Here is a 23803-nt window from a genome sequence, read left to right as displayed (position 1 = left end):
AGATGTTGTTTCCTAATTTCTCCCCTCAGACTTTAAAAGGAGGCACGTCAGAAGCAGAAACAAGAATTTATTTGAACTTTAACCTGGGAAACTACTAATGCAACATGACAAGAACTGTAGTTATCAGTGAATGAAAACTGCTGAGACATTAACAAAGCAGAGGATGCCACAGACCTGGCCTACCCCAGCTTCTCCCCAAAAGCCAGTGACACCTTTGTAACTGGTTTCAGCTGATACTTCTCATCTTGTCCTGCCAAACCCAGTGATCCTGCAGTGGCACTGACTCTTCAGGGACAAAATCACATCCTTAGCACTCCTAACCACACCTGATACTTCTGATGTGCTAATGGAGCTCTTTCCTCCTTGCCCTCCTGCATGGCAGGGCCATTCTGCCCGGGGTTTCATGTCCTGCTCTGTTGCAGTCAAAGTGCCACGCTGCCCTTCACACTGTGTGCACTGGCCATAACTTCGAGCAGAAAAGGTGAGGATAGGAGATGAACCCTTTGCTGTGAACAAAGGACAGCCTGTGCCTGTCCCCACTGAACTTCCCAATATGCCACCTTAAACATTTGGCTCTTACTCTGTCCTTAAACCTCTATCAGTTCTCCTGGTGCCTCCAAACCATTCCCTTCTGCCCTCAGGGGCCCAGCAGCAGCTGTTGCTGTCCAGCCACCCTGGTTTGGCTTTGGCTGTCGCTCCCGTGTTTGCTGGGAGATGTGAGCAGAGACTCGAGCTGCTGCTGACTCAATCCCAGTTGGAAACTGCTGGTGGTTTCACTGCTAAAAATGTGCATGCACAGCCAAACCTCCCACCTGCTCCGTTGTTAGTGATTCTCATGTGTTCGGGAGGAGGAGCAGGAGGAGGGGGAGGCAGAGGGAGCTCTGAGCAGCTGTTGTGGGCATTGCTGTGATATGATGCCCCTGACCCAGCAGGGCCCAGGGTTAGACATCTTCCACCTTCATGATCCTTTTGTCAGTGCACTCAAACTGTGAAAAGGTGCTGGAGAGGGCTCAGGCTGCCCCTGTGACCCCGTCGTGGCAGTGACAGACCGAGAGGCAGCCCCGCTGTGTCACAGCCCTGCACACAGACTGCAGCTGTGCTGGTACATCTATGCACTAGACCTTGAAGATGTTCGACTGTTTGTTTTCCTTTCATTGCTATAAGCAAACTCACTGACTGTGAAAAGGGATAAATTAGCATCTCCAAAGGCTGAGTCTCTCTTCATTCTGAAAACAAGCAACGAGGAACAGCAGCTCGGCTCCCTCATCCTCCCTCCCTCCCTCCCCGTGCTGTGCCAGCACAGCTCTTAGTGGAACTGGCCCAAATCACGGCTACTCCGGTTTTTTTGTGAGCCAAAAAGATTTTAAGCACTTGGCTGAGTCTGTGAACACAGAGGTCAGTTGTAGTTTCTTAGCTGAGGCCTCACAGGCTGATCACTGCATTGATTTTTAACCTGCGTTGTTTGCGTTGAGTGCAGTAACTTAAAATTCAAAGAAGTCCCTAAACCACATTGTTTCGGTTCCAGCATTGCTGTCACGAGCCTGAGCAGCTCTGTGCTGCTCACTGAGCCATGTGGCAGGAACAAGCCTCATGTGCCAGGCTACCACACAGGGGTGACATGTCTCGCCTGGGGTCTCGCCTGGGGTCTCGCCTGGGGTCTCACCTGGCTCTGGCTTCTACCAGCACCGTCTGTGCTGGTCTCCAGGCAGCTGCCTGCCTCTCCTGGTGTGCATTCCCCTAAATTCAGGGCAGGGTTAACTTCCCAGTGCCCAGTCAGTCTCGTGTGTGCTGATCCCAGCTGTGGTGTGTGGTGGAGGGGCTGGGCAAAGCCCAGATCCCAGAGCTGCCAGCCTGGCCTTTGGGTCGTGCTCTTACAGCAGGTCCTGGGGGAAGCTGGATTTTTAGACCACGTCTGCCCTTGCCTGCACACAGAGGTGAAATGTTCATAAGCTCTTGTGCCTCTGAGAGCTCTGAAGGAAGCAGGGAGACTCTGGGCTGTGGGCTGTACCCAGCTGGCACCCAGCAGTGAGGATGGGATTGGTGAGCCAGACCAAACTGAGCTGGACAGACTGAAACACAAGAAGTTTCACCTCAACATGAGGAAAATCTGCTTTACACTGAGGGTGGCAGAGCACTGAGGCTGCCCAGGGAGATCACGGAGTCTCTCTCTCTAAATAAGCCACTGTAGGTGACCCTGGCACATTTCTTTATTATCCTGATGTCATCCTGGACTTCTATTCTGGCTTCCCCATGTCTAGGTATCTTCTCCACATACACCAGGGGTTTTACAGCTCAGGGTGACCCTCTGCTGTCTTGCAGAAGCCATAACTTGGATCCGGGAGATCTCCTCTGAAAGTACACTAAAGTGTTATCAACATGGTCCCAATCTTAACCCCAAATCCTCCCTCCATTTGCATGATCCTCATTCAGCCCCAGTCTCCACAGCTTCTGGAGGGCACTGGCCAAAGTGAAATCTGTATAAAATCTGCATCTAATGATCATTGTTGGTCACAAGCAATTATTTAAACCTTTCCAGTCTCTCTGCCTTTACCAGCTGAACACAGACCACATCCTGCACAGGTATCCCAAATCTGGAACTTTATTTATAAAATGACTCATACAGGGACACACAGTCCTGAAAGACTTCAGCCTGACAGGGCAAAATCACTGGGCAGGGCACAGTGAGACTGCTGAGGGTGACTGGAGCTATTGCCAGGGGCTGGTTTGTGGATGCAGAGCCCCTTCTGTGCTGCTTTACGGAAAAGCTCATGTTCTTACACTGCTGAGTATATGCCAATGAATGCCACCATGCTATGTACAGACTTTGATAAGAACTTTTCCCCTAAATTAGATGGAGGAGATGAAAATGGCTTGGCAAAACAATGCAACCTTGGAAAGGATTCCCCAACAGCTCAGGAGCAGCTCAAGTGTGGATAAGCAGTGAATTATTCAAAGGGCTGCCTCCATTTCTCTGTTCTCTCCTTCCAGGTGAACTAAAATCCATAGAGTGGGATAGTGGGACAATACTTTCTTCCCTTTGGTGCTATATTTAGATCATTCCTGCCAGCCACGGTGGGAGAAAGAGCCCAACAGTTCCCAGCAAACACACAATGATGAACATCCAGAGGAAAATCCTGTCGATGACCATTGCAACGTACTTCCAGTCCTCCTTCACCTGGAACACAGAGGGGAAAGGCCAATCATTAACATTTACTTGAGATTAAAATTTGTGAAAACTCTTAGACCTTGACTCCAAAATAGGGTATTTTCATATAATTCCAGAGATAGGAGGGGAAGGTCTCACTCACACTTAGCAGTCCTATAAAATGACAAAGGTTTATTCTATCAATAACCTGAGAGATTCCCAGACTGCAGGGGGGTGTGTGTGTGTGAAATCACAAATCCCTATGGATGACAGACACACCCCCGTGGATAATTAAGGTCCTCTGCACACTCACTCTCCCATTTTCCATGAGCAACAACTGTAACTGGGTGTGTGAATGAGGCTGTGATTCAAGCTGGAGAGAGTGGGGGGTAAGAAATTACTCGATTCCCCACGCTCATAAAAAGATTTGCTTACAGATTAATAAAGCCAAACTCTTTCTGTGAAGGCATTTACAGCTTTGGGTGAATAGGCAGGGAAAACGAGCCAGCAAATAAAAGCACCCTCACCCTCTGTTTTCCCCATTTTTGCCTTGCTGTAGGAGGATTTTCCAGCAATTCCTCTCTGGGGAGGTCTAGTACCATGAGGCAGAATGGTAAATGGTTGCTTCATTAAGAAACCATACACATATGAAAACTTCTTCTATTACATTGCTGTTATTCATTTCTTTCCCAGGGAGAGGCCTGATCAGATGGCAAAGTTCTGTTTGATATGACTGTACCCATTATAATTTCCTACGACTTCCCACTTGGTGATTAATAGGCCCGAGGGCTGAAATTCGGCACGCTGCCGTGTTCTTTGGAGAAAACATCTCAGCAAGAGCCTGCTCAAACCTCTTCAGTGGCTGTGAGTGGTGAAAGGAGCAGGGGATGGCAAAGCTGCCAAAAATGCATTTTGGTAAAGGAAGCAATCCAGGTATCAGTGAAATGCCATTTGCAGCAGAGGATGTTTCCAGGTACAGAGGTGTTGCTCAGCTCCTTGGCTCAGTGAGCAGACTGGTGAGCTGGGAAATGAGGCACGCACTGGAAACCATATTACATTATCTCTGGACAAAGCATTTTCAATTTCAGGAACACCTGAACATTGTCAAAAGCATAAGAATGGGTTCAATGTTTTCATGCAATGGATAGATTTATTCCTTTTAAAACCAGCATAAAGTTAAGCCAGCCTTTACTATGGAATAGGCAGAGAAAACAACCAGGTTCATCCTGCATCTTGTCACCTTCTTGGGGAAAATCATGTTATTTTATGTACAGCCCTCTGCACAGCCATCTATAATTAGGGTAGGTAAAAAAAAATAGTGACCCTTGAAATCAAAAGGAATTCTCTCATCCCAAGCTTCTATAATCTACTTGGGTTGTGAACTGTAATTTATTCAAATTAATGAGAGCATCTACTGCCAGGACAAGGGGAAATGGCTTTCAACTGAAATAGAGTACTTTAGATTAGAAAATAGGAAGAAATTCTTTACTGTGGGGATGCTGAGGCCCTGATACAGTTGCCCAGAGAAGCTGTGGCTGCCCCATCCCTGGAAAGTTCAAGGGCAGGTTGGATGGGGCTCTGCTCATGGCAGGTGGAATGAGAAGAGCTTTAAGGTCCCTTCCAACCCAAACAACCCTGTGATTCTACAGTTCTGTGGAAAGAGCTCCGTGGATAACTCCCCTTTGCTGCACCTGTTTTCTGACCTATTCATCACTTGCTGAGAGTTGGAGTCTCTGATGCTTAAAATTCCTCATGAGAAAGGCATCTAAGCAAGCTCTGGATGATTGTTTTTATGGGATTAATGTCTCATGACGCAGCCAACGTGTTAAGAAAATCTGAAATTTACCACCTGATGTCCAAGTGGAAAGCTGGATTGAGTAAATAATGCCTCATTCTGGTAAAATAACTTACTTTGAATATTTATGCTAATAAAAATAAGTGCTAGGTCACACAAAGAAAAGAAACTTGATGAGTTTCTCTCTGAGCAAAGAAGAGGAAAGTGGGCGAAGAAGAACAACTTGGACAGAAATTTGCTTTCTAATGTAAGGGTGTATGCAGAAATACTGAGCCCATCTTGAAAATGATAGCTGGGGTGCATCAGATGTTTGTAAAATCAATATCCAGCTTTGGACTGAGAGCACAGAGGGTGAAATTGGAAATTATGGGGAGATAATGAAAAAAAAAAAAAAAAAAGAGGATGAGTGAGACAAAATGATCTGGATTTTTTGTTTTGTGTTCTGCCATCACTGTAGCATTTCCCCGTGGTCCAGCACCCCACGTGGGGTCTGATCCGCAGCCGTCTCTCTGACATCCATGCAGCTGTCAACATCTGCCACCACAACTCTTGACCTCTATTTTGATTAGTTTTTAAGCAGCTCACTCAAAATTATTTTTGGGAAACAATCAGGGGAAACACCAGCTGACTCCCCCACTCTCAAATTTCCGAAAAGCATGTATCTGCAGCTCTTCCCTGGGCCAGCTCCTTGTGGGTCTGAGCCTCAGGATTTGAGTGGAGGATTGAGGTGCCTTGGCAACATCTGATCCCCAGGACCCAGACTCTGCAACACAGATTAGAGCAGTCCCAGGTGGTTTTATTGTACTTTGTTAAAAATAACCCAGTGAGATTATCCTGTGTCCTCCCCCTCAGCTTTATTCCTTCCCATTTTATTTTTAAATGTCTTCCTACCAGAGTATTCCGGAGATGCACACAGCCCCGGACAGAACCATTTCCCAGATGGTGCTGGTGGTGTGTGGTTATTTTGGCTGATGTGTGCCATGGAACTTGTTTTGCCTTTCAGTCTGTAATTAATTTCTAATGGCATTTCCATCATACGCCGGGACAATTCCGCCCTGCGTTTTCCCCAGTGTCCCATTGTGCCTGTATTGTTTGCAGATATCTTTCTGTAACAAACAACTGCCTCTTGCATTTCCCATTTTCTCTTTGCTGGAGCACTTAATTAAATGAGCTATTTACTTTTAATTTAGAAGCACTGCCCCTGTGGCAAAGGAGCTTTATTTAAAAAAAAATAAACAGGAACTTAAAAGAAGCTCTGTTCTCCTTCTGGGAAGGTGAATGTCCCTGGAAATATTGCCCACAAGACTGCGAGATGTGTCTCAGCAGCTGCATCAGAGGTGCCTGCTGATAGATTTATTGAAGACTTCCATGAAGAAATTCCACAATTTGATTTTAAGATGAAAGTGAATTTCTGACTACTGATTTTTTTCCCCAATAAATTCTCATTTTATTACATCGGTTCTGCTCCTCACAGTACATTTCAGTTCCAGAATATCATTTTCCTTCTTCATTTTCACCAGGAGAAAAAAAATTTGCTTTCCTACTTGATGTTACTTGGGTCCACGGAGAGAAAATAGTGCAGCCCCACGCTGGAGTCAGCATTACCCCCTCTATCTGAAAACTCAAGCTCTGCTTTCTGTGTCAGCCACAGCTACTGTGGAACAGTGGAGAAAGGTCACCCCCAGTCCCCAGGAGAGCCCAAAAACCTGCCCACAGCTCACTGCTGGATGTTTTCCTGGTGCCTTTTCTCACAGCCTGGGCTGGCAGGAGGTTGGGTCAGAGACCAAAGGCTCAAAAGTGCTCCTTTTCTTCTTCTTTTGATGTTTAGTACTGTAAATAGCTTTCTCTTCAGGATAATCACTTCAATTTCAAGAGAGAAGAGCAGCAGAAGGTATCAGAAGAAAATCTGTGGCTTATGAAGACTGCTTCATTTAAAAAAATTAAGAGGAAGGAACCCAAAATATTAATTGAGTCCATTCTTGATAACACCAACCAGCTCAGCAGGGAGAATAATTTGAAACAGGAAGTGTTATTGGTGTAATATTATTTCATTTGCACCGTGGGGAAAAATTGAGTTAAACTGAACTGACATCCATGGGTTTACTTGTGATTATTGCCAGGGGGAGAGAGCAGAGTTTAATTCCTGCACTCCTAATGTGCTTCTGAAGTGCTTTACCCTGGCAAGGAGTTTTGGACTGGCAGCTAATGAAGATGAGGATTCACAGCCCATCTCTGCCACAGATTTGTTCTGTGACCTTGAATAGGAGGTTTGTGTTTTGGCTGTAACTCCTCAACATAAGGAATAAACAGTTCTTTCCTCAAAGGGATGCTGTGAAGTGAAATCCATTGAAGAACAGAGGCCCTTAACTATGATACCAAAGAGTATAGAAACGGACAGGAGTATTTAAGCTTTTCTTGCTGCTGCTCAGTGTGCAGTGCTGTGAAAAATGCAAATAAAAGATGCTCTCCATGCCTAGGAAGTCTTGTATAAATGCATTATGTCTTGCACTGATTCTAAATCTGAAGAAATTTAAACTGTAGGCAAAGTTAAAAAGCACCTTTGTATACAGATCTGCCTAGGAAAAGCTAGATAAGACTTTTCTTTAATAAGACGACTAACTTCAGGTTATCTTGTGCCTGCCTTCATTATGGCCATAATTACTAGCACACCGTACCCATAGCCCCGCAGGAAAGAGCTCCAAGAGCTGTGAAAGGATGTGGCATTTGTTGGGTGCATTGCTATCTCCATGAAAAGAAATCCTTTCAGCTTCTACTTCCTTTATTTGTAGCCCTATTTACCTCCACAGAATAAGCAGGAAATTTGTTCCCCCACCTCCCTGCACAGAGCCAACTGCTCCAGTGGAAGTCCACTAATGAGGAATCACATCATGATATGAGAGCAGAGCTAAACAGCCCCTGCAATATCCCCACGCTACTACAGCTTCCCACACCCACACCTTGCTTGGGCAATTTGCTTTCCTGGGCTCCACAGTCAGAGTCAGTGATTAATAAAAAGCAGAGAGTGTGAATTCCCTGCTCATCAGAAGCTTAAATAAAGAATAATTCTCTGTTCCCATGAGACGCCTGCGTTTTGGGTCTCTCACAATCCTAACTGTATCTTTGCTACCTAACAACAACTTTACTCTTATTTTCTGTGGGAGAATCCATTGTTCTAGAGCAGCCCTGAGCGTGACCTGGTTGTGCAACCCCCTTGGCCCTCGTGCCAAGACCCCAAGGACATCTCCAGCTGTGCCTACACTGGCCAAAACCTGCAACAGAGGGATGGCTGAGCCTGCATCAGCATGTACACATTTTGACTTTCTGAAGGAGAGCAGGCTCCGTTGGAATACTTACTGAGAAATCCGCATCCTCCGCGCGCAGGTGGTCGGCGATGTAGTGAACCCCTTCCACTGCCAGCTTCAGGGCTGGGGACATCAGCACAAGGTGTTGCTCTTTGGTGCTGTGGCTCTTGCTCCCCTGGGCTGCTGTGCCGGCTGCCTCACCCTTTTTGCACTTACACTTGCACTGAGGGGGCTTGTGCTGGGGCTGCTCCCCGTTGAGGTGGCACCGCTGGGATGCTGGAGAGCCACTGGAGTGGCCATTGGTCTGGGAAGAGTCCTCCTGCAGGTAGCAGTACTGGATGCTCCGGGACCTGCAGCGGATTGTCCCCTCCTCTGCCTTGTTGGGGCTGTACATCTGCTGGACACTCAGTGACCTGCCTTTCAAGGCAGAGGTGGCCTGGGTGTCTCTCGGGGGGTGGCAGGAGGGCTGTGGAGAGGAGCAGGTCACCTGTACGGGCTCTGGGTGCAGCACAGAGTACTGCCCAGAGGGGGACCTGCAGATGGGCTGAGGCTTGGCTGGCTCCTCAAGGTGGGCACAGAAGGAAGAGGTGGGTGATGGCTCATTGCTCTGGGGGCTGGGGGAGGATGAGGTAGTGAAGTTGGGTTCCACGTCGATCTCGGACCAAAGCCTTGGCGCGTTGGTTATTTTGTGCATGGACTCAATGAGCTTCTTGCAATTGTCCTTCACTGTGGAGGGACGTTTCATGAAAAGGATCCGTGGGACTACATCAAGGAAGACCCTCCTCACCCAGTCTGGCATCGTGTGGGTACGGGGGGAGCGGTGGTGCACGTTGAGCACAAAGACAGTGATGATGATAGACAAGGTAACAAATATCATGGTGAAGAGGAGGTACTCCCCAATCAGAGGGATGACCAAGGAGGTGGATGGGATGATCTCCGTGATGAGCAGCAGGAACACAGTGAGGGACAGCAGCACGGAGATGCACAGGGTTATCTTCTCTCCACACTCAGAGGGCAGGTAGAAGACCAGGACGGTCAGGCAGGAGATCAGCAGGCAGGGGATGATCAGGTTGATGGTGTAGAACAGCGGCAGCCTCCGGATAATGAAGGAATAAGTTATATCGGGGTAGATCTCTGTGCAGCACTCATATTTCTTGCTGTTGTAATTGCCCACAGCATTGATGATGACCCACTCCCCACTCTCCCAGTAGTCCAGCTGGTCCACGTGGCTGTGCATGCTCACCAAGTCTATCTTGGCTTTGTCGTAGGTCCAGGAGCCAAACTTCATCGTGCAGTTTTGCTGGTCAAAGGGGAAGAAGGTGACGTCGATGCTGCAGGAGCTTTTATAGATAGCAGGGGGCATCCACTTAATTCTCCCGTCGTAGAAGAGGTGAGCCTTGGTCAGGTGGGTGACTGCAAAGTCACCGTCAGCACTGGGAACAGATGGAAGATAAAAAAAGTCTGAGACTTCTCTAGGACATGACAACTCTGTTAAGGAAAGAGGATATTTAGTGCCTGGCTTCCAGATGAGCTCAGAGATGCAAGATGCATCATGTCCAAACACTGGATCCATCCACTCAGTCCAGTGGACTTTGAACTCTTGGCTTACACAAGCCCTGGAATGCATGCAAATATCAGCCTTTCCCTGGCATAAGTCAGTTCCTTGGTGTGATTGTACACAGGTTTTCCCCAAAGTGCTCTGGAATGGGTTGAGTTTGTTTTAGAGGTGGGAGGAAGTACTATCAGGTAGTGTAGCTGTGGGCTCTGCAGAATTATTTGTGACAGCTGCTAAAAATGAAAGAGTGTTGGGTAATCATTCAGTCTTTTATAAGTGAAAAACAGCAAGAACATCCTATTAATAGGAATAAAGAACATTAATCTTTTGATTTCCCAGTCAGGAAGAGAACTGTCTTTTGTGGTGTCTTCTCACAAGGACTCTCAGCTGGGGTCTGTGTGGTGGTATCAGATAAATAGATAACAGTACAGGACTTTTTATTGGAATTGTATGAATAAACTGTATTTTCCAGGCTTTTGGAGGAAGAAGCCGAGTTACAAACAGCAGCACTGCCAGACAACGGGGAGGCTGCGCAGAGCAGAGAGCTTCTGCTAAAAACTTGAGATGAATAATTCAGGCTGATATAGATAGAAAGCTCTCTGCACCTGCCCAGTCCTTCTGGCTGAAGCCAGCCCAGCCTGCAGTCGGCAAAATCCCTGGGCCCTGCTCTGCTGCTTCAGTGCCCAGATGTGCCCTGACAGCAGCCACACAGTGACAGGGGTCACATCCCTCCTCCTCCCCACCAGCAGCAGGATCATCTACACGGGGTGATCCAGCAGAGCTCCTCAAGCTGCAGAAGGCAGAGGAACTTTCTAAATTCATTTCTTTAGGAGATCATCCATCCATTTATAAGCAAAACTGAAAAACAAAAGGACTTTTTGATAGTTTAATGGAATCATAGAATCATGGAATGCTTTGGGTTGGAAAGGACCTTAAAGACCATCTCATTTCGACTCCCTGCCATGGACATTTTTTTTCCCTTCCTCTCTCCCAGGTTGCTCCAAGCCCCATCCAACCTGGCCATGAACAATTCCAGGGTTGGGACAGCCACAGCTTCTCTGGGCAGCCTGTGCCAGGGCCTCACAACTCACATCACATATTTCTTCTTGCCCTGTGAAACATCCTAAAAATGAGACTGGTGTATTATTGGGAAATAGTGGCAGGATCTGGCCCTAGCTGAGCTGCCTTGGCTAACACGGTTTCTGGGCAGAGATGGAATATGTCCCCAGTCCTCAGGATCACAGCCCAGATGTCCTTGAGACAATTTTCTAGGTTGCTTGAATTAATGGAAAAATAAACTCAGAATTCTTGTGCGGTGTAGAACCAGGTTATACTAAACTCTTCTTTGTTCTTTGTCGCAGATTTTGGAAAAACAAAAGAACACGAAAGGACACAGTGCCTTTTGACCTATAACTGGATTTTTTTCTAAAGATTTAAAACATTTATTAAAAAAAAAAAAAAAGGAAGGGGAAACTATGTACAAGACTCTCCCAAAGTGACTAAAACAAAATCAGCACCGTGATTTACCCTGAAGCAAATAAACCTGAGCCATTGTACAATCCATCCAGCTCCTGTCTTACCTCTTCATTCTTAAATCTAAGTTACACTTCAGATCATGTGATTTTGATGAAAACCACTTCTTTTTTTTCTCCTGGGTTTTGCCAGGAGCACAGTAAAGCCAGATTGAGACATGAAATATGCACAGCAAGTGACAGTCCAGTGCTTGCTGTTCTCGGTGGTTTTCCACTTAAATCTCAATAGGAATATGGAATCCAATTCTGCATTTAATGATATCTCTGAGGCATGATTAAATCGCTCATTAATGGAGCAATATTTATAATTGATCTTATTAGAGAAAAGGGATTATGAGCATCCACTACGAGTGTTTCCCTTCTTAGGTAGAGCAGTGCGTAAGTGGCTGGGTAAACAACACAGGTGTGCATTTTTCCTTCGAAAACTCTTGGAAAAGAACACGAAACTCCTGCTAAGATGCCATCCAGGAATGATAATAATTCATGTAACTGTGTTTCATTCCCAGAAATGCCTTCCCTGGCACTTTTGCAGTTTCTGTGTGATCAGCCACACTCCTCTTCTGCAAGTGTGGATGGAACCATTGAGATGCTGCAGATCTTGTGTGTCCCTTGTTTCTGTAAATTATCTGCTTTTTAACAAGGAATGTATTTTTTAATTTTTTAATTGCTCATCTAACAAACCCAGCTTCATCCTCGCTCCTCTTTGGCTCCCATGTTATTACAAATAATAACACTGGCACTGCTTTCCAGGCTGGATTTTGCCTGCAGTGCCATGGCAGGAGTGAAACCAGCTGCAGAGTAGCTCCTCAGATTTAGCCCACTATTGACTCTGAGGAGCCCCAAAACACCCTGGGATGCTCCTGCCTCACCCACCTAACAGGACTAGGAAGGAATTCCTGACTTTACTGGGTGTGTTTGGACTTCTCACTGCAGTTCAGCGTAGAGGAGTTTGTAAGTAGGGTAAATCAGCCATGCTGTGTACATAGAAAATATCCCAGCTACATCATGCAAAGGCAATGTTCCCACTTGTCTCACCCTTCATGCATCCATATATTTTTGCCTCCTTCTGCAAGCTTTCCACCCACACTGGACCTTCAAGCATATGTTTACTGGACTGGAAGCTGTGCCTGCTGGCACCCTGCCCGTGCAGGGGAGCCTGGAGAGATTCTCTCTCCCCTCCTGGGTGAGACTTTGATTCTGCCTCTCTCCACATGAGAGAGGGAGCAAACAAGGTCACCTGGATGTTGACTGCCTTCCAAAGTCTTTCCCCAGTCTCCTCCAAGGGATGAAGGTGAGAACACAGTCTGCAGTCAGGGGATTGGGGAAACCCTGTGCTCTTTTGGAAAGCTTTGCTGTGGGAAAACCCAGTCCTGTTCCGACAGCCCTGACTGCACCACATGAATATTGCCTTACACAAGGAGAGCTGATGTAGGGGGACAGAGAAAATCTGCAGACATTCCTTTAGAGCAGTAGCACATTCTCATCTTGCTCACTGGAGACCACTCTGTTGTGACAGTTGTCATGAAAATCCATTTGGAAGAAGGCGTGAGTGCAAGGTAAACATCACAAGAACTGGAGAATTCAGATAGTCAGGCTCTCCTGGTTACTCTGACCTGACAGCTTTAAAAATATGTCAGTAATAAAGAACTGGAGCTCTTGTATTTTCATGTCAAACACAGCCATGCTCACCAAGAAAGAGAGAAGACAATTACCTATTCTTTTCTCAAGGAAAGAGCTCTGCTGTGTGCTGCAGCCTTTGATTTCTCATTTTGAGAATAAAGGCTGCTCTTCCAAATATCCTAAGTTTGTAAGGGTTTGAGGATGGCATTGTTTTACTGACATCCACCAGCCATGTTTCACTAAAAAGCTCTGCTGACGGAGAATTTTTATTTTCTTTTGCCACTTTCTATTTTCCTGCAGTTGGGAAAAACATCATCTCACAAAATTAAGTGTTTTCAGAATGCATGTAAATGAGGCACACATTTATTTTAATTTCTGATGATGCAATTTAAATCCAAATAGAGCTTTAAGAGCCTGAAAATTATCTATATACATACATGGATATAGTAGAATGTCCTCATTTAAAGCATTTTTCATCAAAGAGCAGTAACAAAGAAAAATTGTAGTATTAAGAGCCTGCACCCTTTTGGTACACTTTAAAGAGATGCTTCTGTAATGTTCAGATTAAAATTCTCTCCAAATGCAAACCAGAAAATATGTTGTTTAACTACTGTTTTGTGTTCCCAAATGATAACTACAAATGCACTGCTTGGAAGGGACCTCTGGAATTGTCTCCTGCCCAAAACTCCCTGCTCAAAGCAGGTCAGCCACAAGAGGATCAGGACCTTACGTAGCTGGGTTTTAAATATCTCCAGGATCTTGGCAACTTGGGTACAAAACTTCTTGGGTGCACAGGTGGGGATGTCTGTGCACTGATGGGACTTCCTTCAGTCACATCCCAGCTTTTGCTTGGTTTAGATGCTTAGAAACCAGCAGTAACTAATGAAATTTTGATTGTCCCTCAGCAAAACAGGCACCATTCTCAGAAAAGGCTGTGCTACGCTGATGGAATGAGCACAAGTGTCTCAGGAGGCTCTGGCTGTGCTGGATTGGTGCATTTTGCTCTGATTCTCCCCTTTGCCCAGGATCCTCGCCAGCACTTCGAAGGCAAAGCTCTTGCTCGGTCCTTAGCAGAGTGGTAGGAGGAGCCCTTGGGGTGTGAACAGAGCAGCAGCCCAGGAGAGGGATCCCTCCTATAGATTTCCTTCTATCAGCTCCTGTATTACGGGGTAGAGCTTGGCAGCAAACCTCAGAGCATCTGAAGACATCCCTCTCCAGAAAAACAACCACTGAAGCTCCCAGAAGAATCAGGAGAGCTGAAGAGTGAATCAGTGACTTTTTTGCCTATTATAAATGCAGTTGGTGCACAATGATGAGATCTGTGCCAGTGCACACAAAGAAAAATGTCAAGCATGTTTCCAATTTTAAAGGTTGCACTGGGGCATCTTTTGGTATTTCTCCTCCAAAGAGCTTTGGGATGAGTCATGAAACCCGTGTTACTCCCCAAATCTAACTGCTTGCAAACATCACAGTATAGCTCACAAGAACAAGCTGCTACAGTAATTTTCAAAAGAACCCTTTGCTTTTCCATGATTCTCAAAAGCTGCCTGCCAGATGATCTTCTAACCCAGTCCAGTAATCCCTTTGTGTCCATTTCACCATTGGGTGAATTCCTCAAGATGTTTCCTACCCCTAATTACAGAAATTTGTATTTGATTTTCCTTCATATCTGATCTTGCCTTTTTTATTTCTTTTTGTTTGTCACTGTGGAGTCTAAGGCAGGGATTACTTTCTGGAACAGTCAACCCCAGAAAATACCAAGAAAAACAAAACTTTTGAATTCTTAATGTTCCTAGTAGCTTCTTCCTAGGTTTTAAAATCACCAGGCTGGAGAAGACAAACGCTGTGATACTACCATGATTATCCAGTTGAAAACCAGCCAGTGGAGCTCACATTTCAAATTCCCTGACCATGCATTAGGCTCAAGGACATGGGCTTGGATTGCCCCAAGCAGCCTTTAGCAACTGGAACACCTGGATGTAAACCTGTCCTTTCAGAGGTTTCTCCTCTGGACCTCCTATGATGAACAAGTGGCTCAACAGAGTGGTGGAGAAGCAAAAAAAAAAAAAAAAACCACCAAAAAAACCCCCACCACAAACAAAAAATTCAACCCCCAAGAGCTTATTCCCTCATTAGAGGAAAAAAATACAATTCTTTTTTATATACTTCAAATATACAAAGAAAAATGAAAATGTGCTTCAAAGCCATTCATGAATGGAAAAACAAATCAATGCAGAGGATTAGATAATTCATTTAGAAATGATTTGGTGGTGCCTGAAGAGCCTTTACAACTTCAGATAAGGAACAGTCTGGTTTCTTGGCAAAGAGGAGGCTTTGTCACTTCACTGTGAACTCATATTCCTCTGTTATACATATGTTGTGTCACATCCAGTAGAAACTATTTGCAGAGTCTTGGAACTTATCTCACCAAGCCTGAAAATTCAACAGCGTATTAATTTCCCTGAAGGATATTAATTTGGTTTTAGATTCCTTATGAGTGTTGACAACTATATTTACTCTCTAGGCCCAACCAGCTGAATTTACTGATTTAATTTGGGTCTCTAGAGTGGGTAAATGAAATGTTTTTTACAATAATGAGCCAGGATATGAGAGCAAACTCACAACAAAGGGTTAGGTTTCTTTAATGATGTAAATATGAAATAAACTGAATTTTTAAAATTTATGTATATAATCCAAGAGGAAAACAGAAGTGGTATTTGTATAATTTTTTTCTAAAGGATTCTATCCCAAACAGCAATACCATATTTCTGCCAGAGAATGTGATAAGCAATAATCAGCTCACACTAAAAAGCCTGAAGAGTGCAAAAGGTCAGCATGGCCTCTTACTCTCTTCCACCAAAGTTACTTTGCACATTCTCTTGCTCTTAGAGACCCAGAATTATGTGCAGCTATGCTAAACTCCCTCTAAACTATCTATATATATTTGTAAAATATGAGATGGACTCCTTGTTAGCATCACCATGACTAGTCACTATCGTTTCCAGCTGAGATGCCCACCAGGAGAAGCCCTGGCTGGGAATGCAGTTGGTGAAATGCTCTGCAGAAGAGCCTCACTTTGGTGCCCCACCACTCTGAAGATTTTGCTTTGCATTTGCCCTGCAATCCCTAAAAAATGTGAAACCTGATGCAGATATTGACTGCAGCTGCAGGTGGGTTTGATAGGAAGTTAGGTGGAAGAGAGAAGCACATCTCAAGGCAGAAAACAGTTTGCACAGGGAAACACAGCTGTGAAGACATATGGAATTAATGGAAACCCACTAATGTCTGGTGCCTAGCCTACACCATGTTTAATTCATGGCTAAAGTAACCAATTAAAAATGCATGATAGACTCATGACAACCAGCAGATGAATGTGTGATTATTAATGCTAAGTATGGATCAAGGGAGGGAAGTAGCTTGGATGTGAGGAGCTGAGGCACGAGATCTCCCTGTGTGAGCAGGTCCCAGGATAGTCAGATTTGCTACTGCAAGTCAGAGCAGTAAGGTGGGCAGGGCCTAAAGACTCTCAGCCCAGACAAGGATGAGAAGGACGTTCTGGAGTAGCTGCTGTGGCCAGGAGATCAGACCCCTGGAGTCACTGTGGAGACTCAAGTCGCAGCAACAGTGAACTACAACAAGGCAGAGGGGCAGGAGCCAAAGGCTGCCCAGCTTGAGGTCTGGGTGTCCTGGACATCTGGGGGATGCCTTCAGCGTGAAATCCCAAAATATCCAGAGACCTAAAGAACACCAAGGTCTCCTTCTGGAAGCCTTCCTATCCCTGGAAGTGCTCAAGGCAAGGTTGGGCAGGGCTTTGAGCAACCTGGTCTAGTGGAAGGTGTCCCTGCCCACGGCAGGGGGGATGGAATGAGACCATCTTTAGGATCCTGTTCATCCCAAACCATTCTGTCATTCTGTGATTCTTCATTTCCAGGCCCCTCCTTGCATGGACCATCCTCTTCAACCATGCTGAGCCAAGGGAGAGGAAGCAGAGGTGACACATCAGGCTCTTACGTGCCAGTAGCTCCAGCAAAAGGATGGTTTGATGCACAAAGGCCGTGTGGGGATTTGTGTTGCACCATTTCCTTTGGCACCGTGGTCCACCACAACAACCACCAGGAGCTCTGAAAATAATAATCCTTGCCATTGTCATTAGTTAAACAATGACAAGGACTTTTTTTTTTCCCCAGTGGAAGCTGTGAAGACCCTTCTTGGCTGCCAAGCAAGGCACTTGCAATGCAATGCTCATGCTCAGAGTGTGTCCCTGTAGGGCAGGAAGGTCCAAGTGCCTCCAGATGAGTCATTTCCATTGGGCTAATCTCCGAAAGGTGCTCGGTGAGGATGCAGTGATTTCCAAGAGGTTTGCAATCACTCCACACTACTGAGGATCAGAAACAAGCTAATGGGAAAGATAACAGCCCCTGTAGTCTCCAAAGCTCACATTCCCCTGGGCAGATTCCAGCTTCAGCCATTTATTTTGGTTTTTAAACAGAAACAAAATCATATAAAGCTAGAACCAGGCGACTGTTTATTAAAACCAAGCCTGGCTGCTGCTCTGAGGGTTTTCTCTGAGTGCCAGCTGCATGCAAAGATGCTTTTCTTTGATGCCTTTTTCTCTGGGGCCTGTGCTGGGGCAGGGGACTGGGATATCTGACATCCTGGGAGACTGGAGAGCTGTGGTGGGGCTCCAGGGAGAAAACAGCCTTGGCACTTGGGCAGCATTTCTAAGAATATCAACAGGCTGCAAAGGAAAGAAGGAAAACCACAACCTGCTTCCTAGAAGTGTCCATACCAGAGACAGATTCCAAACAACTGGGATGAGGAACAAATACCTATTTAGGAATCATTCCAGAATGGTATTTAGCTGACCTGAAACCTCTGTTTGTAGATGCACAAGCCTGACATGTTTCAGCATATATTCCTTATTTAAGCCCATTCTCAGTAATTGGCTTTTCCAGTTGATGGTGATGAATTAGGGGAGAGCTCTTGGGTGAAATGAAATTGAAGAGGACTGAAAGCTCAAATCCAGCTTAATTGTGCATCTGCCATGTGAAGAGGAAACAATACCTGGCGTTCCCCAAACTGGCTGCTCAGAGGAAGGATCATTAGGAGAGCAAAGCCCTTGTGATGAACTTCAGTCATGTCATTTAAGGCATGTCTGGGACAGATGTTATAGAATCTACATGAAATCCGACCACAGAGAACCAAATAAAGAGGAATCATTACAGGAAGCATTTTAACCCCATGAACAAAATCTGCAAGGATGGCTTTCCCCTCTGGCCACAGTGCTCACACTCACTTGTTGTAAAGGACAATGTCTGGCCTCCAGATGAGCTCTGAGGGGATTCGGATGGATGTGACATTTTCGTATTCCTGGGGGTCCCAGCGCAGCTTGTAGTCGTGCCACTCCTGCCAAAAATGAGGTGGTTACAAAGTTGGGAGAGTTCAACAGAAAAGCTGAAAAGGAACACGAAAAATACATATTTGGGGGCACCCACCTGCTTCACCCACACATTCGTGGTCATCATTTGATTTTTCTCATCCTGAAATGCAAGATCAGATACTGGTTACAGGAGCAGATTAAGCGGCCCAAAGAACCCTCTTAATTTCTCTTAATTGTATTTCATTTATGTAATTACAAATCACCTCTGCAATAAATGTAAGTTCCATCTTGGAAATAAAAAGCAGATGTTTCTGTCATTTGACATGGGACAGGGCACAGCTGTCTGATACCACTGAACAGCTGAGCCTGCACCTAGCAATCCTGTGAGCAGATGGACTGGAATTTATTGGGATTTTCCTCAGTGCTGATGGTTTCAGCCTGGAATGATGATACCAGGTAGAGGAAAAAGCTCCCCAGCCTGCCTTCCACCTGAGCGCTGAAGGAAGGCAGTGATGGACATATAAACTCCTACTCACACACGTGTGGTGGATTCCAATGCTCAGCTGCATCTGCATGGATGTTCTCCTGTGAAACATTATCCATGGACACAGTTCTGAAAACAAGAAGCTCAGCAGCATTTCTCCTTCTACCAAACACATGAACTTGTGGCACTATGGACTGGGTTTTCTGAGTAAACCCCAGCTGCTCCACTGACATGGAACTCTTGGGCAGCCTGGTGTATTTCCACCAATGGGTAGACTTTTTCCCACTCCTATGCACAAATAGTATGGAAAGGTAGGACTGTATATATATATATATGTAAATAATGTCAGGCAGATACAATGCTGGCAGCACTGCAGTAGAGTTAAATGCTGTTTGCTGCTTGCCTTTTGTGCCCTCTGTAAGTAAGTCAGATGAATTATGTGAAGCACAGCCTAGAGCTGGTCTGACTGAAGAGTCCCACCACAGCTCAGGGTGTATTTGTGTGGTTCTTTTTTCTCTCTTGCCTTGGCTGGCATCAAACCCAGCTGAGCTGGCAGGGCTCATCTGACAGCAAACTGCTCATCATTAACCTTGCTCTTGTGGCAGTTCAGGATTGACTGTGAACATTAAAACCCAGGAGGTTTGGGGGGAGCTCTGCCTCCTCCTCCCTGAGCCTCCTCATTGCTGTTGTGGCACCAGATGTAAAACCTGATCAGAGATTCTCTCCTCCAGGGTTAGGGACCAAAAGCACATGGAGTAAGGAGGAATACAAAAACACTCCAATGAGAAACAAAGGGAGAGAAAATATCCAGCTGCTTGCTCGGGTGCTGATGGGAGATGAAGAATGCCATGACCTGGACTGATCCTTGAGAACCTGCTTCTCTTACTACTTCTCAATCCAAGCACCTGAGGGTCTCCTCCACAGGCCCTGCACTGGGCATCCCAGTGTAGCAGGTGCTGCCCTTTACTGGAATTCTCCTCCCTGGAGCCACCCTTTGTGGAAGCTCCTGCCCATCACTACACCCAAGGCTCTGCTGTTCTCCTGTCCTGAGCGAAGCACAACTCCAGTCCCATGGGATTATCTCAGAGGGGTTTGCAATGTGCTAATGACCGAGTTCCTCCTCAGCTGGCACAGCTGGATGCTCCTCATGAAGCCAGCCCGGAGGACAGCAGTGACTCCACAGCCATGGGGACGTTGCACTACCTGGCCCCTTCTCTCAAGGTGAACACAGCACGTGAGGTCCTGCAGACACACGGGCATAGGAGTCCAAGTGCATCTCTCGGTGGCTGCTCCCGGACACATATTTGATCCCTTCCCCCTTATTTCTGGACTCAGAAATCCCTCAGCACTCCAGGGTGAGATAAGGACATGCAGGAATGTTGAGCTCCCCATTGATTTCCATTCCCCTGCCCCCAGCTTTTGTCAGCAGGAGCTGGGGTTTGAATACAGCTCTGATTTCCCTTTCAGACTCCTTGTCGTTGGGAGCTGAGCATTGGGTCTAACAAGTGCAGCGGGGTTTGCACCAAAACTGTCACTGTCAGGAAGGGAGAGAGGAGCTGAAGAGCCACAGTGGTGGCAGGAGTGTCACCAGTCACAGACTGGGGCAGGAGGGGTGAGAGCTCTCCTCCAGCCATGCCCACAGGTCCCAGCACAGCTCTGCCCACAAGCTGCACTTCTAACCACTGACATGATTTTAAGAAGATTAATTTTTCTTAAGTAAACCAGGAAAGCACTGAGGAGCAGGTGTATCGATCCCTCCTCTTCCACGATTCAGCAGCTGCATAATGGAAAGTCTCTCTCATGCCTCCACAGTCACTAATGTCTCATCTTTAGTCTTATCAATTATTCAGATGAGAACCATGCAACTTCAACATTAGCAACTGCAAACAGCCCTGGATCCCTCAGGCTGATGTAAGAGTGAGGAGGGGAATGGGAGACCATTTCTGTGCTGCAAAGCTGGAAGCTGATGGCTTCTGCATGAGGAGATGAGACTCTCCAGCAACTGGTGTCTTTGATTCCCCACCTCCTGAACCATCTTAGCTGCTTCCTTTTCATCTCAAAACTCTGAATTCAAAATATAAAACTGTGTGGAGAGTCATTTATTATGATTGTGCCACACCAGTAATGTCTTTAAGTTGCATTCTTCTTTCCATTATCATAGAAATCACAGGATGGTTTGTGTTGGAAGGGGCTTTAAAGCTCATCCAGTTCCAACCCCCTCCAACACCTTCCACTAAACCAGGCTGATCAAAGCCTCATCCAACCTGTCCTTGAACACTTCCAGGGCTGGGGCATTATCACCCTTTTCACTCTGCCCCATGACTACAGTAAAAAGTGGCAGGGAGTCCCCTCTTCTGAAAAATAAGGGGGTTTGATGAGATGGCCTTTAAAGGTCCCTTCCAACCCAAACTATTCTCTGAAAGCCACCCAACACCTGCTCAAGGAACATGCAGCTGCACGGACACACTGTCCTGGGAAGTACCACGTGCAAATAGGGACAGGAAGGAGAAAAATGCAGGAGCAAGATCTGCACAATCTCTCAAGCCTCTACCTGGGCCCCAGCCTGGCTAGTCTTGGCCTTTGTTGCACAAAGAGGTTGCACTTACCACATCGATGAGCTGGGCGATGGACAGGCCGAAGCGGACGAGGACCACGTCCGAGATGTTGGCAACGGGACGGGACCACTTGTTATAACCAGAGAAGAGTTTCTTCAGGAGTCGCTCCTCTGCGTGGGCTCGGGTCTCCACATGGCCAAAGGCTGTGGGGAAGGAATGAAACACCTGCAGGTCCAAGAGCTGGCATAGCTGGAGCCTTCTCCAGAGGGGAACTCCAGCAAACCCCAGCGATGGGCACTTGGGAACACACAGGAGGGTGATGCTACTCGGGTGATTTGCCTCCCCTCTATCCCAGGCACTGCCAGGTATTCCTCATTCTATTCACCCACTCTTAAAGAGCAGAGCTGGTCTGAAGAAAGCTGGCAGCACTGGTAATACCATTTAGAAAACACTACATGAGCCATTCCCCCCTGAATCTGGTCTAATTTTTATGGCCACTTTGTGGCAAGTTTCTAGCGCTGGAGTCTGCAAGCAGGGAAGAGGGATGCTAGAAGGGCAAGCCAAAAGGGAAAGAGCAGCCTCCTGGTGGGAGATAGGGATTTTGGATCAGATTTACACATAAAAACTGGCATCAAAAGCATCAGGGAAAAAAAAAAAAAGGTAGACAGAAATTCAGCTTTTTAACCTTCTTAGTGGGCATTTCACAAAAACAGTGGGGGAAGGAAGAGGATGGTGAAGAGAACAAGTCGGATAACAAGATCCCAGTTTTGCTCAGGCATAACTTTAAAAGTTGGAGGCTGTGAGGAGCAGCCCTGACCCCGCACGTAGGCTCCAGGAGCTACAGAGGTGCCTGGTGGTTATTAAAAATTAAAGCCAAGTTTCACCCAGGGGCTGCTGGAGGAGCTGTGCTCCTGTGCCGGCTGTACCAGACAGAGGGGAGAGGGAGCCGGGGGCTCTCCCCACGTCCCTCGTGGAATATGGCTTCTACTTAGTCTTTAGCTGCCCTGGATTATACAAAGGGAAGCATTAGCTGAGCGCTGGCTGTGCTCTCCCCAGCCGGAGCTGTAGCCCCGAGACACATTAACACACTTTACCTAAGGAAGAAAAGCCCAGGCAAGAAGAAAGATGCTGAGCCCCCGTCTGGTTTCCCCCTCCTGTCCTCTTCCCACCGTGGCTTTAACCCTTTCTCCATCAAATCAGACAAGGAGCAGAAAATAAAGGCAAAGCACTGTTCAGCAGAGGCTGGTGTTCAGGGGACCAGAAATGATGGGGCAGAAGGGTGGAGGAGTCAGGGAAATTCCCTGTTGACAGGGGCTGGTCTCTGCAGTGTGTCTTTGAGAGGGACAAGGGAGGAAAGAACTAAAGAGCAGAGCAGGGGGAGAAGAGCTTTCTCAAACTTACCGGGGAAAATGCTGGCACACAGCAGGAGGAGGAGGTTTCCCTTAGGCACGAGAAATCCCATCGTGGAGCAGAGCTTTAGTGTGCAGAGTCTCCCGTCAGGGCAACTTTTCCACTCTGAGTCTCTGGATCCTCCAGGTTCATTCCCCTAAACTCCTTTCGCTCTCTCTCCGTCTGGGAAGGGATAACAGCTGGTGCTTTGTTTTTTTTCTCTTCTCTCTTCTGAGTGATTTCCAGCTCTTCCTCCTCGAAGGATGCTCTTTCCTGGGACGCTGCTGCTCGGATACCCACAAGTGATGTGCAATGGCTGCAGAGAGCTCCTGTAAGAGCCTGGGCTGCCCAGCCTCCCTGGGCTCCCTGCTGCTCCTCTCCCCTTTCCTACGGGGCGCTTTGGCTGCTGGTTTATTTGCTGCTGCTGCTGCTTTCAGCCTTTCCCCAGCCCTTGGGGCAGCCTTTGCTCGGATTTTGCTGCTGACGGGCCACCGATGATGCCTCTGGAGCAGAGAGTGAGCACAGCGTGTTTGTATATTTAATGTAGTCAGACCTGCCCACCTCCTGCTGAGGAAAAGGAGGAGGAGAGAATCCCTGCACTCTAGCAAACAGGCTGCAGGGAGGAAAACTTTAGCAGGAGAAATAAAGGGGGAGATCCAGAGCCCAGCTGCAGCCAGAGGTGGATATGGGGCCAGCTGGGATCTTTATAGCACCGGAAGCCCAAACAGTTCTTAATTAACAAAAGCTGTCTCTTTAATCTCGTCCAACTGCTTTTCAAAATCATTCCAGTGTAATTAGACTGAGATATTTCTGGCTTGGGCACGTATCTTTGCTGTCAATAACTACTGGGGTGATAAACCTGCCCATGAGAACGGGGCTCTGCTGCGCTTGGGGCTGCACAAACACGCAGGACAAATACAAATGTTAGTGTCTGCCCACAGGCAATATTGCAAACCAAGGGTGAGACCGAGACAAGGTCACTTGAATTTATCTATATGCTTGAATGTACCTTAAATACATCACAAAAAACTCTGTTAAGTCTTGCA

General features: G+C 46.6%; 1 protein-coding gene across 1 annotated transcript; it reads right to left on the bottom strand.

The window, feature by feature from the left end:
- Positions 1-2695: 2695 nt before the first annotated feature.
- CHRNA4 (cholinergic receptor nicotinic alpha 4 subunit) lies at positions 2696-22830 on the bottom strand. The gene is made up of 6 exons (XM_069033974.1): positions 22770-22830; positions 21420-21571; positions 18445-18489; positions 18246-18355; positions 8295-9675; positions 2696-3175 (listed from the first exon to the last, which is right to left on the bottom strand). Exons 1-6 carry the CDS (start codon positions 22828-22830, stop codon positions 3050-3052), a joined length of 1875 nt encoding a protein of 624 aa, XP_068890075.1. The 3' UTR covers positions 2696-3049.
- Positions 22831-23803: the final 973 nt, after the last annotated feature.

This window comes from Aphelocoma coerulescens, chromosome 20 (genome assembly GCF_041296385.1).
Source record: "Aphelocoma coerulescens isolate FSJ_1873_10779 chromosome 20, UR_Acoe_1.0, whole genome shotgun sequence".
In the NCBI taxonomy this organism is placed as follows: domain Eukaryota; kingdom Metazoa; phylum Chordata; class Aves; order Passeriformes; family Corvidae; genus Aphelocoma; species Aphelocoma coerulescens.
This window is presented reverse-complemented; position numbering and strand designations above follow the sequence as displayed.

Coding starts and splice junctions, on each gene's coding strand:
- CHRNA4 (XM_069033974.1), bottom strand. CDS start 22,830: ATGGGATTTCTCGTGCCTAAGGGAAACCTCCTCCTCCTGCTGTGTGCC. Junction 21,572..22,769: donor GTGTGCCAGCATTTTCCCCG/GTAAGTTTGAGA, acceptor CCTTCCCCACAG/CCTTTGGCCATGTGGAGACC. Junction 18,356..18,444: donor CGAATGTGTGGGTGAAGCAG/GTGGGTGCCCCC, acceptor CATTTTTGGCAG/GAGTGGCACGACTACAAGCT.